At 45.6% G+C, this 17,539-nt stretch overlaps 1 protein-coding gene and 1 pseudogene across 1 annotated transcript; one reads left to right on the forward strand and one right to left on the reverse strand.

Annotated features, from left to right (window-relative positions):
- Positions 1-15,730, forward strand: part of LOC125534800 — a 19,210-nt pseudogene extending 3,480 nt beyond the window's left edge.
- A 447-nt stretch (positions 15,731-16,177) lies between these two features.
- LOC125534802 (berberine bridge enzyme-like Cyn d 4) lies at positions 16,178-16,996 on the reverse strand. Its single transcript, XM_048697897.1, has one exon. The coding sequence runs from the start codon at positions 16,994-16,996 to the stop codon at positions 16,178-16,180; it is 819 nt and encodes a 272-aa protein (XP_048553854.1).
- Positions 16,997-17,539: the final 543 nt, after the last annotated feature.

A 17,539-nucleotide genomic window follows, 5' to 3' on the forward strand; every position in this document is an offset into this window, starting at 1 on the left:
GTCATCTTGTAGTCATAGAATTGCTCCATGACGTACAACTCGCTGCCGGCGTCCGAGGCACCAAACTTGGCCTCGAGCGCAGCCCACATGTCCTTGCCGTTGTCAAACGAGATATACGAATCCACAATGGAGTCATCAAGAACACTCAGAAGAGCGCCTTTAAAGAGGGTATCGATCTTCTCAAAAGCTTCCAGCTGTGCTGGATTAAGATCGCCCTCAGCCTTGCCCTTGGTGGCATCATAGCAGCCCATGGTCTGAAACCAGTAAACTACTCTCGTCCGCCACCTCTTATATTGCGCCCCCTTAAAGGCAAGCGGCTTCAGATGCGCAGCAAAACCACTCGGAGTAAATTGCCTATAATCAGGTTTTTGGATTGTTGGAAATATGAGCAAATTACTACGAGATTTAATCCGAATAAACAGAAGATAAATCATGACCAGGTACTACAAAACAATCTAGCTGATCCATGTAAATTTCCTCCTTCAACTCTCCATTGAGGAAAGCCGTCTTAACGTCCATTTGATGAACGAGAAGACCATGTGAGGTAGCCAGTGATAGTAGCACCCGAATTATGGTCAGTCTAGCCATGGGTGAGTAAGTATCAAAGAAGTCTTCACCTTCTTTCTGGGTATAACCCTTGGCCACAAGGCGTGCCTTGTACTTTTCAATCGTACCATCAGGTTTAAGCTTCTTCTTGAACACCCACTTACATCCTACAGGTTTGCACCCATAAGGACGGTCAGTGATCTCCCAGGTACCGTTAGCTAAGATGGAATCCATCTTGCTACGTACAGCTTCCTTCCAGTAGTCAGCATCAGGAGATGCATAGGCTTCTAAAATAGTCCTGGGTGTGTCATCCACGAGGTACACAATGAAATCATCACCAAAAGACTTTGCAGTCCTCTGTCTCTTACTCCTCACAGGAGTTCCATTTTTATCGTCAACAGGATTCTCAACGTGTTCCATCACAATGGTGGGTTCAGGAATTACAGTGAATGCCTCACTAGATGGAGTAGGTATCTCCTGATTTGATGAACTCGACATATCCTTCATAGGAAATATGTCCTCAAAGAAAGTTGCATCATTAGATTCCATAATCGTCCCAACATGCATGTCGGATACCTCAGATTTTATTATCAAAAATCTATGTCCGATGCTATGAAAAGCATAGCCCAGAAGAACACAATCCACGGTTTTTGGTCCAAGCTTGCGCTTCTTAGGAATTGGTATATTGACTTTCGCCAAACAACCCCAAGTACGTAGGTAAGAGAGTTTCAACCTTTTCCTTTCCCATACCTCAAATGGAGTCATGGTATTATGCTTTGTGGGAACTCGGTTTAGGACATGACACGCAATCATTGGCGCCTCCCCCCACCATTCCTTGGATAGACCCGAAGTGTCTAACATGTTGTTAACCATATCAGTTAGAGTTCGGTTCTTTCTTTCGGCTACCCAATTTGACTGGGGTGAGTAGGGAGGCGTCCTCTCATCGATTATACCATGTTCCGCACAAAACAGATCAAATTCATTGGAAAAATACTCTCCACCACGATCGGACCTAAGCCATTTAATTTTTCGATCAAGTTGGTTCTCTGCCTCAGCTTTGTAGTTTTTAAAGAAAGTCAAAGCCTCATCTTTTGATTTCAGAAGATACACATGACAATATCTAGTGGAGTCATCAATCAACGTCATGAGGTGTCTCTTTCCACCTTTTGTCAACACGCCATTCATCTCACAAAGATCAGAATGTATAAGCTCTAGTGGCGCCAACTCTCTTGCCTCTGCAGTCTTATGGGACTTTCGAGGTTGCTTAGCTTGCACACATACTTGGCACTTGGAGCCTTTGACAGTAGAGATTTTCGGAATTAAATTCATGTTGGCTAACCGTGTCATGCAACCAAAGTTAATATGATAGAGTCGTGAATGCCAAATATCAGACTCATTACTGTGGGAAACATTATTAATAACTTTAGTGCAAATATCTGACAAAGATAGGCGGAACAAGCCTCCGCACTCATAGCCTTTTCCAACAAATTGTCCACACTTAGAAATTACAACTTTATTGGATTCGAAAACCAACTTAAAACCATCTCGACATAAACGGGAACCGCTAACGAGATTTTTATTGATGGACGGCACATGATGAACATTCTTCAGACGCACAGTCTTCCCCGAAGTAAACTTCAGATCGACCGTACCAACACCTCAAACGATGGCATGTGACCCGTTCCCCATCAGCACGGGTGAAGTTCCTGTTGCCTGGTAAGAAGAAAACATGGAGGCGTCAGCACAACCATGTACATTGGCACCGGTGTCAATTAACCAATCAGGGGATTGAAATACTGAAAGGATGGTAGGAAAAATACCGTACCCTGATTCCTTCATATCAGTATCACCGATGACAACATTAGCGGACTTGCCACTCTTCTCATGTTCACGCTCCTCAAAGCGGTTAGGACACTTCGGAGCCCAGTAATTAGGATCACCGCAGACATGGCAAAGTCCCTTCCCCTTCTTATGAGAATTGTTCTTGGAGTTGGTAGAATGTGATGGCTTGTTCTTTGTATCAAACTTGCCTTTTCCCTGAGTTTTGTTGTTATTGTTTTTGAACTTGTTGGGCTGGGAGTTCTTCTTTTGTACCATGTGGGCACTAGAACCTCCCTCAGCAACTCGAGCACGTGTGTCCTTTGCTCTCGCCTTCTCTTCAACATCAAGAGTACCAATGAGATCCGCAACGGAAAACTCTTGTCTCTTGTGTTTCAGGGAAGTAGCAAAATTGTTCCACGAAGGTGGTAGCTTGGCAATGATGCCTCCGGCAACAAATTTGTCTGGCAAGACACATTTGAAGTACTCAAGTTCTTTTGCGAGCGACTGTATCTCATGAGCCTGCTGTACAACAGGGAGCTCATCAGTCATTTTGTAGTCATAGAATTGCTCCATGACGTACAACTCGCTGCCGGCGTCCGAGGCACCAAACTTGGCCTCGAGCGCAGCCGACATGTCCTTGCCATTGTCAAACGACATATACGAATCCACAATGGAGTCGTCAAGAACACTCAGAAGAGCGCCTTTAAAGAGGGTATCGATCTTCTCAAAAGCTTCCAGTTGTGCTGGATTAAGATCGGCCTCAGGCTTGCCCTTGGTGGCATCATAGCAGCCAATGGTCTAAAACCAGTAGACTGCTCTCGTGCGCCACCTCTTATATTGCGCCCCCTTAAAGGCAGGCAGCTTCAGATGCGCAGCAAAACCACTCGGAGTAAATTGCGTATAATCGGGTTTTTGGATTGTTGGAAATATGAGCAAATTACTACGAGATTTAATCCGAATAAACAGAAGATAAATCATGACCACAGCAGCAGAGATTAAACTAATCATGCGAACTAGCATAGCAGATGAACATATCACATCTAGGGCACATACTAGAAGCATGAATTCTACCACGATCTCGAACAGGAAGGATAGAATCACATACGGTGCAGTGGGTGCAGCACCACCTGTAGGAAATATTCCCTAGAGGCAATAATAAAGTTATTATTTATTTCCTTATATCATGATAAATTTTTATTATTCATGCTAGAATTGTATTAACCGGAAACATAATACATGTGTGAATGCATAGAAAAACTTAGTGTCACTAGTATGCCTCTACTTGACTAGCTCGTTAATCAAAGATGGTTATGTTTCCTAACCATGAACAAAAGAGTTGTTATTTGATTAACAAGATCACATCATTAGTTGAATGATCTGATTGACATGACCCACTCCATTAGCTTAGCACCCGATCGTTTAGTATGTTGCTATTGCTTTCTTCATAACTTATACATGTTCCTATGACTATGAGATTATGCAACTCCCGTTTGCCGGAGGAACACTTTGTGTGCTACCAAACGTCACAACGTAAATGGGTGATTATAAAGGAGCTCTACAGGTGTCTCCAAAGGTAGATGTTGGGTTGGCGTATTTCGAGAATAGGATTTGTCACTCTGATTGGCGGAGAGGTATCTCTGGGCCCTCTCGGTAATACACATCACATAAGCCTTGCAAGCATTGCAACCAATGAGTTAGTTGCGAGATGATGTATTACAGAACGAGTAAAAGAGACTTGCCGGTAATGAGATTGAACTAGGTATTGGATACCGACGATCGAATCTCGGGCAACTAACATACCGATGACAAAGGGAACAACGTATGTTGTTATGTGGTCTAACCGATAAAGATCTTCATAGAATATGTAGGAGCCAATATGGGCATCCAGGTCCCGCTATTGGTTATTGACCGGAGATTTGTCTCAGTCATGTCTACATTGTTCTCGAACCGTAGGGTCCGCACGCTTAACGTTACGATGACAGTTATTATGAGTTTATGCATTTTGATGTACCGAAGTTAGTTCGGAGTCCCGAATGTGATCACAGACATGATGAGGAGTCTCGAAATGGTCGAGACATAAAGATTGATATATTGGAAGCCTATGTTTGGATATCGGAAGTGTTCCGGGTGAAATCGGGATTTTACCGGAGTACCTGGAGGTTACCGGAACCCCCCGGGAGCCATATGGGCCTTAGTGGGCTTTAGTGGAAAGGTGAAAGGGGCAGCCCAAGGTGGGCTGCGCGCCTCCCCCCTCCCCAAGTCTTATTAGGACAAGGAGAGGTGGCCGGCCCTCTCTCTCTCTCTTTCCCTTCGGGGAATCCTATTCCAAATAGGATTGGGGGGGGGGAGTCCTACTCCCGGTAGGAGTAGGACTCCTCCTGCGCCCTCCTCCTGGCCGGCCGCCGCCTCCCACTTGGCTCCTTTATATACGGGGGCAGGGGGGCACCTCTAGACACACAAGTTGATCATTGAGATCGTTCCTTAGCCGTGTGCGGTGCCCCCTGCCACCATATTCCACCTCGATCATATCGTTGTAGTGCTTAGGCGAAGCCCTGCGTCGGTAGAACATCAAGATCGTCACCACGCCGTCGTGCTGATGGAACTCCTCCCCGAAGCTTTGCTGGATCGGAGCCCGGGGATCATCATCGAGCTGTACGTGTGCTAAGAACTCGGAGGTGCCGGAGTAACGGTGCTTGGATCGGTCGGATCGGGAAGACGTACGACTACTTCCTGTATGTTGCGTCAACGCTTCCGCAGTCGGTCTGCGTGGGTACGTAGACAACACTCTCCCCTCTCGTTGCTATGCATCACCATGATCTTGCGTGTGCGTAGGAAATTTTTTGAAATTACTACGAAACCCAACAGTGGCATCCGAGCCTAGGTTTCATATGTTGATGTTATATGCACGAGTAGAACACAAGTGAGTTGTGGGCGACATAAGTCATACTGCCTACTAGCATGTCATACTTTGGTTCAGCGGTATTGTTGGACGAGACGACCCGCACCGACATTACGCGTACGCTTACGCGAGACCGGTTCTCCCGACGTGCTTTGCACATAGGTGGCTTGCGGGCGACAGTCTCTCCAACTTTAGTTGAACCAAGTGTGGCTACGCCCGGTCCTTGCGAAGGTTAAAACGGAGTCTATTTGACAAACTATCGTTGTGGTTTTGATGCGTAGGTGAGACTGGTTCTTGCTTAAGCCCGTAGCAGCCACGTAAAACTTGCAACAACAAAGTAGAGGACGTCTAACTTGTTTTTGCAGGGCATGTTGTGATGTGATATGGTCAAGACATGATGCTGAATTTTATTGTATGAGATGATCATGTTTTGTAACCGAGTTATCGGCAACTGGCAGGAGCCATATGGTTGTCGCCTTATTGTATGCAATGCAATCGCGATGTAATGCTTTACATTATCGGTAGCGATAGTCATGAAAGCATAAGATTGGCGAGACGACAAACGATGCTACGATGGAGATCAAGGTGTCGCGCCGGTGACGATGGTGATCATGACGATGCTTCGGAGATGGAGATCACAAGCACAAGATGATGATGGCCATATCATATCACTTATATTGATTGCATGTGATGTTTATCTTATTATGCATCTTATCTTGCTTTGATTGACGGTAGCATTATAAGATGATCTCTCACTAATTATCAAGAAGTGTTCTCCCTGAGTATGCACCGTTGCGAAAGTTCTTCGTGCTGAGACAGCACGTGATGATCGGGTGTGATAGGCTCTACGTTCAAATACAACGGGTGCAAAACAGTAGCACACGCGGAATACTCAGGTTATACTTGACGAGCCAAGCATATACAGATATGGCCTCGGAACACGGAGACCGAAAGGTCGAGCGTGAATCATATAGTAGATATGATCAACATAGTGATGTTCACCAATGAAACTACTCCATCTCACGTGATGATCGGACATGGTTTAGTTGATTTGGATCACGTGATCACTTAGAGGATTAGAGGGATGTCTATCTAAGTGGGAGTTCTTAAGTAATATGATTAATAGAACTTAAATTTATCATGAAACTTAGTACCTGATAGTATCTTGCTTGTTTATGTTGATTGTAAATAGATGGCCCGTGCTGTTGTTCCGTTGAATTTTAATGCATTCCTTGAGAAAGCAAAGTTGAAATATGATGGTAGCAATTACATGGACTGGGTCCGTAACTTAAGGATTATCCTCATTGCTGCATAGAAGAATTACGTCCTGGAAGCACCGCTGGGTGCCAGGCCTGTGCTGGAGCAACACCAGATGTTATGAACGTCTGGCAGAGCAAAGCTGATGACTACTCGATAGTTCAGTGTGCCATGCTTTACGGCTTAGAATCGGGACTTCAACGACGTTTTGAACGTCATGGAGCATATGAGATGTTCCAGGAGTTGAAGTTAATATTTCAAGCAAATGCCCGGATTGAGAGATATGAAGTCTCCAATAAGTTCTATAGCTGCAAGATGGAGGAGAACAGTTCTGTCAGTGAGCATATACTCAAAATGTCTGGGTATAATAATCACTTGATTCAATTGGGTTAATCTTCCAGATGATTGCGTCATTGACAGAATTCTCCAATCACTGCCACCAAGCTACAAGAGCTTCGTGATGAACTATAATATGCAAGGGATGAATAAGACTATTCCCGAGTTCTTCGCAATGCTGAAAGCTGCGGATGTAGAAATCAAGAAGGAGCATCAAGTGTTGATGGTCAAAAAGACCACTAGTTTCAAGAAAAAGGGCAAAGGGAAGAAGAAGGGAAACTTCAAAAAGAATAGCAAGCAAGTTGCTCCTCAAGAGAAGAAACCCAAGTCTGGACCTAAGCCTGAAACTGAGTGCTTCTACTACAAGCAGACTGGTCACTGGAAGCGGAACTACCCCAAGTATTTGGCGGATAAGAAGGATGGCAAGGTGAACAAAGGTATATGTGATATACATGTTATTGATGTGTACCTTACTAATGCTCGCAGTAGCACATGGGTATTTGATACTAGTTCTGTTGCTAATATTTGCAACTCGAAACAGGGACTACGGATTAAGCGAAGATTAGCTAAGGACGAGGTGACGATGCGCTTGGGAAACGGTTCCAAAGTCGATGTGATCGTGGTCGGCACGCTACCTCTACATCTACCTTCGGGATTAGTATTAGACCTAAATAATTGTTATTTGGTGCCAGCGTTGAGCATGAACATTATATCTAGATCTTGTTTAATGCGAGACGGTTATTCATTTAAATCAGAGAATAATGGTTGTTCTATTTATATGAGTAATATCTTTTATGGTCATGCACCCTTGAAGAGTCGTCTATTCTTATTGAATCTCGATAGTAGTGATACACATATTCATAATGTTGAAACCAAAAGATGCAGAGTTGATAATGATAGTGCAACTTATTTGTGGCACTGCCGTTTAGGTCATATCGGTGTAAAGCGCATGAAGAAACTCCATACTGATGGACTTTTGGAACCACTTGATTATGAATCATTTGGTACTTGCGAACCGTGCCTCATGGGCAAGATGACTAAAACACCGTTCTCCGGTACTATGGAGAGAGCAACAGATTTGTTGGAAATCATACATACAGATATATGTGGTCCGATGAATATTGAGGCTCGTGGCGGATATCGTTATTTTCTCACCTTCACAGATGATTTAAGAAGATATGGGTATATCTACTTAATGAAACACAAGTCTGAAACATTTGAAAAGTTCAAAGAATTTCAGAGTGAAGTTGAAAATCATCGTAACAAGAAAATAAAGTTTCTACGATCTGATCGTGGAGGAGAATATTTGAGTTACGAGTTTGGTGTACATAAGAAACAATGCGGAATAGTTTCGCAACTCACGCCACCCAGAACACCACAGCATAATGGTGTCTCCGAACGTCGTAATCGTACTTTACTAGATATGGTGCGATCTATGATGTCTCTTACTGATTTACCACTATCGTTTTGGGGATACGCTCTAGAGACGGTCGCATTCACGTTAAATAGGGCACCATCAAAATCCGTTGAGACGACGCCTTATGAACTGTGGTTTGGCAAGAAACCAAAGTTGTCATTTCTGAAAGTTTGGGGCTGCGATGCTTATGTGAAAAAGCTTCAACCTGATAAGCTCGAACCCAAACGGAGAAATGTGTCTTCATAGGATATCCAAAGGAAACTATTGGATACACCTTCTATCACAAATCCGAAGGGAAAACTTTTGTTACTAAATTCGGAAACTTTCTGGAGAAGGAGTTTCTCTCGAAAGAAGTGAGTGGGAGGAAAGTGGAACTTGACGAGGTAACTGTACCTGCTCCCTTATTGGAAAGTAGTGCATCACAGAAAACTGTTTCAGTGACACCTACACCAGTTAGTGAGGAAACTAATGATGATGATCATGAAACTTCAGATCAAGATACTACTGAACTTCATAGATCAACCAGAGTGAGATCCGCGCCAGAGTGGTACGGTAATCCTGTTCTGGAAATCATGCTACTAGATCATGATGAACCTACGAACTATGAAGAAGCGATGGTGAGCCCAGACCCCGCAAAGTGGCTTGAAGCCATGAAATCTGAGATGGGATCCATGTATGAGAACAAAGTATGGAATTTGGTTGACTTGCCCGTTGATCGGCAAGCAATTGAGAATAAATGGATCTTCAAGAAGAAGACTGACGCTGATGGTAATATTACTGTCTACAAAGCTCGACTTGTCGCAAAAGGTTTTCGACAAGTTCAAGGGGTTGACTACGATGAGACCTCACCCGTAGCGATGCTTAAGTCTGTCCGAATTATGTTAGCAATTGCCGCATTTTATGATTATGAAATTTGGCAGATGGATGTTAAAACTGCATTCTTGAATGGATTTCTGGAAGAAGAGTTGTATATGATGCAACCAGAAGGTTTTGTCGATCCAAAGGAAGCTAACAAAGTGTGCAAGCTCCAGCGATCCATTTATGGACTGGTGCAAGCATCTCGGAGTTGGAATAAACGCTTTGATAGTGTGATCAAAGCATTTGGTTTTATACAGACTTTCGGAGAAGCCTCTATTTACAAAAAAGTGAGTGGGAGCTCTGTAACATTTCTGATATTATATGTGGATGACATATTATTGATTGGAAATGATATAGAATTTCTGGATAGCATAAAGGGATACTTGAATAAAAGTTTATCAATGAAAGACCTCGGTGAAGCTTCTTACATTTAGGCATAAAGATCTATAGAGATAGATCAAGACGCTTAATTGGACTTTCACAAAGCACATACCTTGACAAGATTTTGAAGAAATTCAAAATGGATCAAGCAAAGAAAGGGTTCTTGCCTGTGTTACAAGGTGTGAAGTTGAGTCAGACTCAATGCCCGACCACTGCAGAAGATAGAGAGAAAATGAAAGATGTTCCCTATGCTTCAGCCATAGGCTCTATCATGTATGCAATGCTGTGTACCAGACCTGATGTGTGCCTTGCTATAAGTCTAGCAGGGAGGTACCAAAGTAATCCAGGAGTGGATCACTGGACAGCGGTCAAGAACATCCTGAAATACCTGAAAAGGACTAAGGATATGTTTCTCGTATATGGAGGTGACAAAGAGCTCATTGTAAACGGTTACGTTGATGCAAGCTTTGACACTGATCCGGACAATTCTAAATCGCAAACCGGATACGTGTTTATATTAAACGGTGGAGCTGTCAGTTGGTGCAGTTCTAAACAAAGCGTCATAGCGGGATCTACATGTGAAGCGGAGTACATAGCTGCTTCGGAAGCAGCAAACGAAGGAGTCTGGATGAAGGAGTTCATATCCGATCTAGGTGTCATACCTAGTACATCAGGTCCAATGAAAATCTTTTGTGACAATACTGGTGCAATTGCCTTGGCAAAGGAATCCAGATTTCACAAGAGAACCAAACACATCAAGAGACGCTTCAATTCCATCCGGGATCTAGTCCAGGTGGGAGACATAGAGATTTGCAAGATACATACGGATCTGAATGTTGCAGACCCGTTGACTAAGCCTCTTCCATGAGCAAAACATGATCAGCACCAAAGCTCCATGGGTGTTAGAATCATTACTGTGTAATCTAGATTATTGACTCTAGTGCAAGTGGGAGACTGAAGGAAATATGCCCTAGAGTCAATACTAAAGTTATTATTTATTTCCTTATATCATGATAAATGTTTATTATTCATGCTAGAATTGTATTAACCGGAAACATAATACATGTGTGAATGCATAGACAAACTTAGTGTCACTAGTATGCCTCTACTTGACTAGCTCGTTAATCAAAGATGGTTATGTTTCCTAACCATGAACAAAAGAGTTGTTATTTGATTAACGAGATCACATCATTAGTTGAATGATCTGATTGACATGACCCACTCCATTAGCTTAGCACCCGATTGTTTAGTATGTTACTATTGCTTTCTTCATAACTTATACATGTTCCTATGACTATGAGATTATGCAACTCCCGTTTGCCGGAGGAACACTTTGTGTGCTACCAAACGTCACAATGTAAATGGGTGATTATAAAGGAGCTCTACGGGTGTCTCCAAAGGTAGATGTTGGGTTGGCATATTTCGAGATTAGGATTTGTCACTCCGATTGGCGGAGAGGTATCTCTGGGCCCCCTCGGTAATACACATCACATAAGCCTTGCAAGCATTGCAACCAATGAGTTAGTTGCGAGATGATGTATTACAGAACGAGTAACAGAGACTTGCCGGTAACGAGATTGAACTAGGTATTGGATACCGACGATCGAATCTCGGGCAAGTAACATACCGATGACAAAGGGAACAACGTATGTTGTTATGCGGTCTGACCGATAAGGATCTTCGTAGAATATGTAGGAGCCAATATGGGCATCCAGGTCCCGCTATTGGTTATAGACCGGAGATTTGTCTTAGTCCTGTCTACATTGTTCTCGAACCGTAGGGTCCGCACGCTTAACGTTACGATGACAGTTATTATGAGTTTATGCATTTTGATGTACCGAAGTTAGTTCGGAGTCCCGGATGTGATCACGGACATGACGAGGAGTCTCGAAATGGTCGAGACATAAAGATTGATATATTGGAAGCCTATGTTTGGATATCGGAAGTGTTCCGGGTGAAATCGGGATTTTACCGGAGTACCGGGAGGTTACCGGAACCCCCCGGGAGCCATATGGGCCTTAGTGGGCTTTAGTGGAAAGGTGAAAGGGGCAGCCCAAGGTGGGCTGCGCGCCTCCCCCCTCCCCAAGTCCTATTAGGACAAGGAGAGGTGGCCGGCCCCCTCTCTCTCTCTTTCCCTTTGGGGAATCCTATTCCAAATAGGATTGGGGGGGAGTCCTACTCCCGGTAGGAGTAGGACTCCTCCTGCGCCCTCCTCCTGGCCGGCCGCCGCCTCCCACTTGGCTCCTTTATATACGGGGGCAGGGGGGGCACCTCTAGACACACAAGTTGATCATTGAGATCGTTCCTTAGCCGTGTGCGGTGCCCCCTGCCACCATATTCCACCTCGATCATATCGTTGTAGTGCTTAGGCGAAGCCCTGCGTCGGTAGAACATCAAGATCGTCACCACGCCATCGTGCTGACGGAACTCCTCCCCGAAGCTTTGCTGGATCGGACCCCGGGGATCATCATCGAGCTGTACGTGTGCTAAGAACTCGGAGGTGCCGGAGTAACGGTGCTTGGATCGGTCGGATCGGGAAGACGTACGACTACTTCCTCTACGTTGCGTCAACGCTTCCGCACTCGGTCTGCGTGGGTACGTAGACAACACTCTCCCATCTCGTTGCTATGAATCACCATGATCTTGCGTGTGCGTAGGAAATTTTTTGAAATTACTACGAAACCCAACACCGCCGGCATTGACGTTGTCGCCCATGTCGTCGAGGACGAGGTTGCCGAGGTCGGGGAAGAAGTCGTCGTTCGCGAAGTCGTCGTTGCCAGCAGTCGCGCGAGTGCGCGAGGACGAGGTTGCCAAGTGCACGCCGGAAGGAGGGATGGAGAAGACTTGCTTGGCGGCGCAATGATTTGGAACGGTGGTGAGAAACCATACGAAGCGGCGGCGGCTAGGGTAGACGTATGCCTGACTATATAGTGCGGACCGGGTAGGTCGTGGGAGTAAACCCCACGTCCGAGTCGTCACGATCCAAAAGAATCGGAAACGGTTCAGTAATTAACGCGTTCGTTAATTATTAATTAATGAATCATTAATTTTCCCATGCACCAAAAATATAAACAATGTGCATAGCTCTGTCCTCGGCTCAATCCCGCAACCCGCGGCGCGTCGTGACGAGGCGTGGCGTGGCGTGGCGAGGCAAGCGAGGAGGAGGAGCGCACGTGTAGGTCTCCTCTTCTCATGCTCATACAAGTGGTAGAAGAGCTCACCTTATAAAGAGATGCAACTCTCTTTCAACTTCTGGGGTGGGACTAAACTTTAGCCTCACTCACTCCACTCACATGTGTGCATGAATGGGCCAAGAGAATTTCAGAATTTTAGTTGGGCTTTGAGCCAAAGGCCTACTAGCAAAATTCCAACAATCCCCCACAAAGTCTCATTGGCACATCTCATCATTTAGTTCCAAAACATTGTTTTATATATCGGTGCTTAGTGGAGACTGTAAAGTTGAACTTCCACTTAGAAATTTATGCTACACTAGATCACAACCTGAATAGTGGACTATGCCTTGAACTACAAGTTTTCTGTGAAACTAGTTTCACACAAATTCTTGACCGATACTGGGCTGCTGCAAGGCTTCCCCGCGGGTGGAGCGTATACGTCATACTCCAGGGCCTTTCATGAATTTATTAGAGAACACCCAATTCTCACAGACTGCGACGTTAACAGTCAGATTCATATAGGTGTGTTCCTCAGAAGATGTTCTGCAGGACAACATCTCTGCTTACCCGAATAAGCCACTTGGAACACATTAAGATAAGTATCAACCTGCCATGCAGATCAGGAGAGTATTGCATCTTCACGGAGTGGGATAATTAATATAGGGATACTCTCCTCCCAGCTGACCAACAGCTTGTCTCCCACTTCTACTTCACGGGATCTCCGATCACATAGAGTGGGTTACCACTATGGACAACTCATGCGGTGGGTCTCAAACCCATCTCCATCGATGCATTATCTATCACATTACGTGATAGACCCTTTGTGAAGGGACCTGCCAAGTTTTTCGACGTTTGGATATAATCCAACGTAATAACTCCGGAGTTCCTCAATTTTCTGACAGATTTTAGTCTCCTCTTCACATGCCTTGAGGACTTCATATTGTCCTTAGAACTGTTTATCTTGACGATCACAGTTTGATTATCACAGTTCATCAGGATAGGGGGTATTGGTTTTTCAACCATAGGTAAGTCCATCAAGAGTTCACGAAGCCACTCTGCTTCAACAGTGGCAGTGTCTAATGCTGTGAGTTCTGCTTCCATAGTTGACCTCGTTAAGATGGTCTGCTTGCAAGACTTCCAGGAAACAGCGCCACCACCAAGTGTAAAAACATAACCACTTGTGGCCTTAATCTCATCAGCATCAGATATCCAGTTTGAGTCACTATAACCCTCTAGTGCCCTTGGATACCCGGTGTAGTGAATCCCATAGCTCGCGGTGCCTTTCAAATAGCGCATAACTCTCTCAAGCGCATGCCAATGATCATCTCCCGATTTTGACGCAAACCGACTCAGCTTGCTCACAGCAGAAGAGATGTCAGGCCTCGTGGCACTCGCCAAATACATAAGCGAGCCAATAATCTGAGAATACCTCAGTTGATCTCTAGCAATCCGTCGATTCTTTCGAAGCAACACACTAGCATCATATGGAGTTGGAGAAGGCGTGCAGTCGCTATACCCAAAATGACTCAAGACCTTTTCCACATAATGAGACTGAAGCAGTGTGATCCCACCATTCTCATCTCTCAACAGCTTGATGTTTAAGATAACATCAGCTACTCCTAGATCCTTCATCTCAAAACAGCGAGATAAGAAATCCTTAACCTCCTTGATTAAATCAAGTTTGGTTCCAAAGATCAATATGTTGTCGACATACAAACAAAGAATAACTCCTTCGCCCCCACCATAGCGATAGTACACGCACTTGTCACCATCATTTACTACAAAGCCGGCAGCAGTTAATGTTCTTTCGAACTTCTCATGCCACTCCTTAGGAGCTTGTTTAAGGCCATATAAAGACTTTAATAACTTGCACACCTTTCCTTACTGACCAGGTACTACAAAACCATCTGCCTGATCCATGTAAATTTCCTCCTTCAACTCTCCATTGAGGAAAGCCGTCTTAACGTCCATTTGATGAATGAGAAGACCATGTGAGGCAGCCAGTGATAGTAGCATCCGAATTGTGATGAGTCTAGCCATGGGTGAGTAAGTATCAAAGAAGTCTTCACCTTCTTTCTGGGTATAACCCTTGGCCACAAGCCGTGCCTTGTACTTTTCAATCGTACCATCAGGTCTAAGCTTCTTCTTGAACACCCACTTACATCCTATAGGTTTGCACCCATAAGGACGGTCAGGGATCTCCCAGGTACCGTTAGCTAAGATGGAATCCATCTCGCTACGTACAGCTTCCTTCCAGTTGTCAGCATCAGGAGATGCATAGACTTCTGAAATAGTCCTGGGTGTGTCATCCACGAGGTACACAATGAAATCATCACCAAAAGATTCTCAACGTGTTCCATCGCAATGGTGGGTTCACGAATTACAGTGAATTCCTCACTGGATGGAGTAGGTATCTCCTGATTTGATGAACTCGACATATCCTTCATAGGAAATATGTCCTCAAAGGCGTGGCGTGGCGTGGCGTGGCGTGGCGAGCGAGGAGGAGGAGGAGCGCGCGTGTAGGTCTCCTCTTCTCATGCTCATACAAGTGGTAGAAGAGCTCACCTTATAAAGAGGTGCAACTCTCTGTCAACTTCCGGGGTGGTACTAAACTTTAGCCTCACTCACTCCACTCACATGTGTGCATGAATGGGACAAGAGAATTTCAGAATTTTAGTTGGGCTTTGGGCCAAAGACCTACTAGCAAAATTCCAACACATGGACCGGTTGAGGAGGAGCTCCTCCAGCGGCTTGTTGTAGATGTCGTCGCGGAAGTATATGTATGCCGTGTACTGCAGCCAGCTCATCTCCTTGCAGTTGGCACGTGTCACCATGAACTCCGGGAACCGGCTCCCCATCGTCGCCACCGCCGCGCTGCTGTTCGTCAGGGAGCACCGGCGCGACCGTTTGCCATTTGGTCACCGGCGCGACCGTTTACCGGCAGGGCATTCTCCTCCCTTTAGCCCATCTTCCTTTCCTAGCCCGACCCCAGCCGAGCTGGCACGTCTATACGACGCCTATTATGGATATGCCCACCCATGAGAGCACTTATGGCATGTAACTGGTTAGATGCTGTAAGTTCACTATTATCGCTGTCATCCCCCCACCCTTTGTCGATTTTGTAACGCGGCAGCTCATGTTTTAGCAAAGCCGAACATGATGCAGGATCATGTTGGTTCAAGTTCAATGTATCTGCTGACGTTATCAGGACTATAGTTTCTACTCAACAAATCTCAAATATGTGAATGATGATGCACATTATCTCGCAAAAAAAAGTGTGAATGATGCTGCCCATGATCTGAAAAAAAAACTTGTTGGTTTTGAATTCTATGCGGCTACGTTATATCTGTAGCACCAAAATTGTGCAGAAATCATTAGTTACGTACGGACTTTATGTTGACACATGTTATAACCTTTTTAGCTCATCAGAACTATTAGCAGTTACAATTTGGTCAAACACGATTGTTTTGTTTTGCACAGCTACACTAGCTACTCGTTGAAGGGAAGTGGCGGCACGCTCTGCTCGCTCTGGAAGTAGTCGCTGGCGTCCACCTTGCGCTTGATCTCGGCGAGTCTCCTAAAGTTCTCCGGGCCGAAATAGCTCTCGCCCCACACCTTGGCACTATCAACGCTTATCACGCCGTCGACCACCTTGTTCGCGCCGATGTCGAGGTCCCTGTAGTTCACGTATGCGCCCCTCGGGTTCTTGCTCACGTACGGCGTCATGAAGTTGTACAGGCTTCCGATCCAGTTAGGCGTAACGTTGCCCCCGACCTCTTTCCCGTTCCATAGCTCCACGTACTGGATGTTGTAGAGCACGCTGCTTCGGTGGGGGAACGGGATCTTGGCGGCGCCGATGCGGTCCATTATTCCACCGTGCGGCTCGAGGATGAGCTGCCCCGATGCTGCGCCGTTGGGCCAGAGGAAGATCTTCTTCCAGGTCTCCTTGGTGAGGGCTTTCTTGACGTAGTCGGACTTGTTCTTGACGAAGGGGCCCAGGGTCGTGGACCGGTTGAGGAGGAGCGCCTCCAGCGGCTTGCTGTTGATGGCGTCGCCGAAGTATATGTACGCCGTGTACTGCAGCCAGCTCATCTCCTTGCAGTCGGCGCTCGTCACCCCGAGCTCCGGGAACCGGCTGCGCATCGTCGCCACTGTCGTGCTGCAGTTGCCGAGGTACAGGGACTGGAAGTTGGCCTGGCTCTTCTGGATGACGACACGTACGCTGAGGTCGTCGGGGAGTGCCGGTGCGAGCGTTTGCCATTTGGTCACCGCGTCGACGGCGCCCTGCTCCATGGTCTTATATAGCATATATTCACCTCGTTATATAGCATAGATGTCTCTGCCCATATCGAGTAGGAAATAAATGTGGCCCAAAGATAAGGACTCTCCAATTTAATTACTACCTCGTTCAATAAAAAGATAAATATTAATTGGTCAAAGATAAATACTTATCAACATGGCTCTAACTATGGTAGAAAGTTAAAGGGGGCAGTGTTAGAAAGGAAAGCTTTTAATGAGTTTAAATTATCTCTTTGGATTCATTCAATTACTTTTGGGCTGCCTGGCATCCATTCCCAGCCCATATGTGGGCAGTATGGGGTTGCCCGGACGCGTCTGTCACGTCGGGCTATCGGCCAGGGCCCATTTAAAATCTTTTGAGAACATCCCCGACCTAGCCTGACCTGTCCCCTTTCTCTCCTCATTTTGCCTGATCCACATAACTGCCACCGTAGCTCCACCGTCATCCCCAACCCATAGCACCGTCACCAAAGGGCCCAATCAACAACGCCGCCGACTGTGCCATCACCGGACAAGGTCGCCGCCATCAGACGTTGCCCAGATACGTGCAAC

The sequence above is a fragment of the Triticum urartu genome, chromosome 2 (assembly GCF_003073215.2).
Source record: "Triticum urartu cultivar G1812 chromosome 2, Tu2.1, whole genome shotgun sequence".
Taxonomy (NCBI): Eukaryota; Viridiplantae; Streptophyta; class Magnoliopsida; order Poales; family Poaceae; genus Triticum; species Triticum urartu.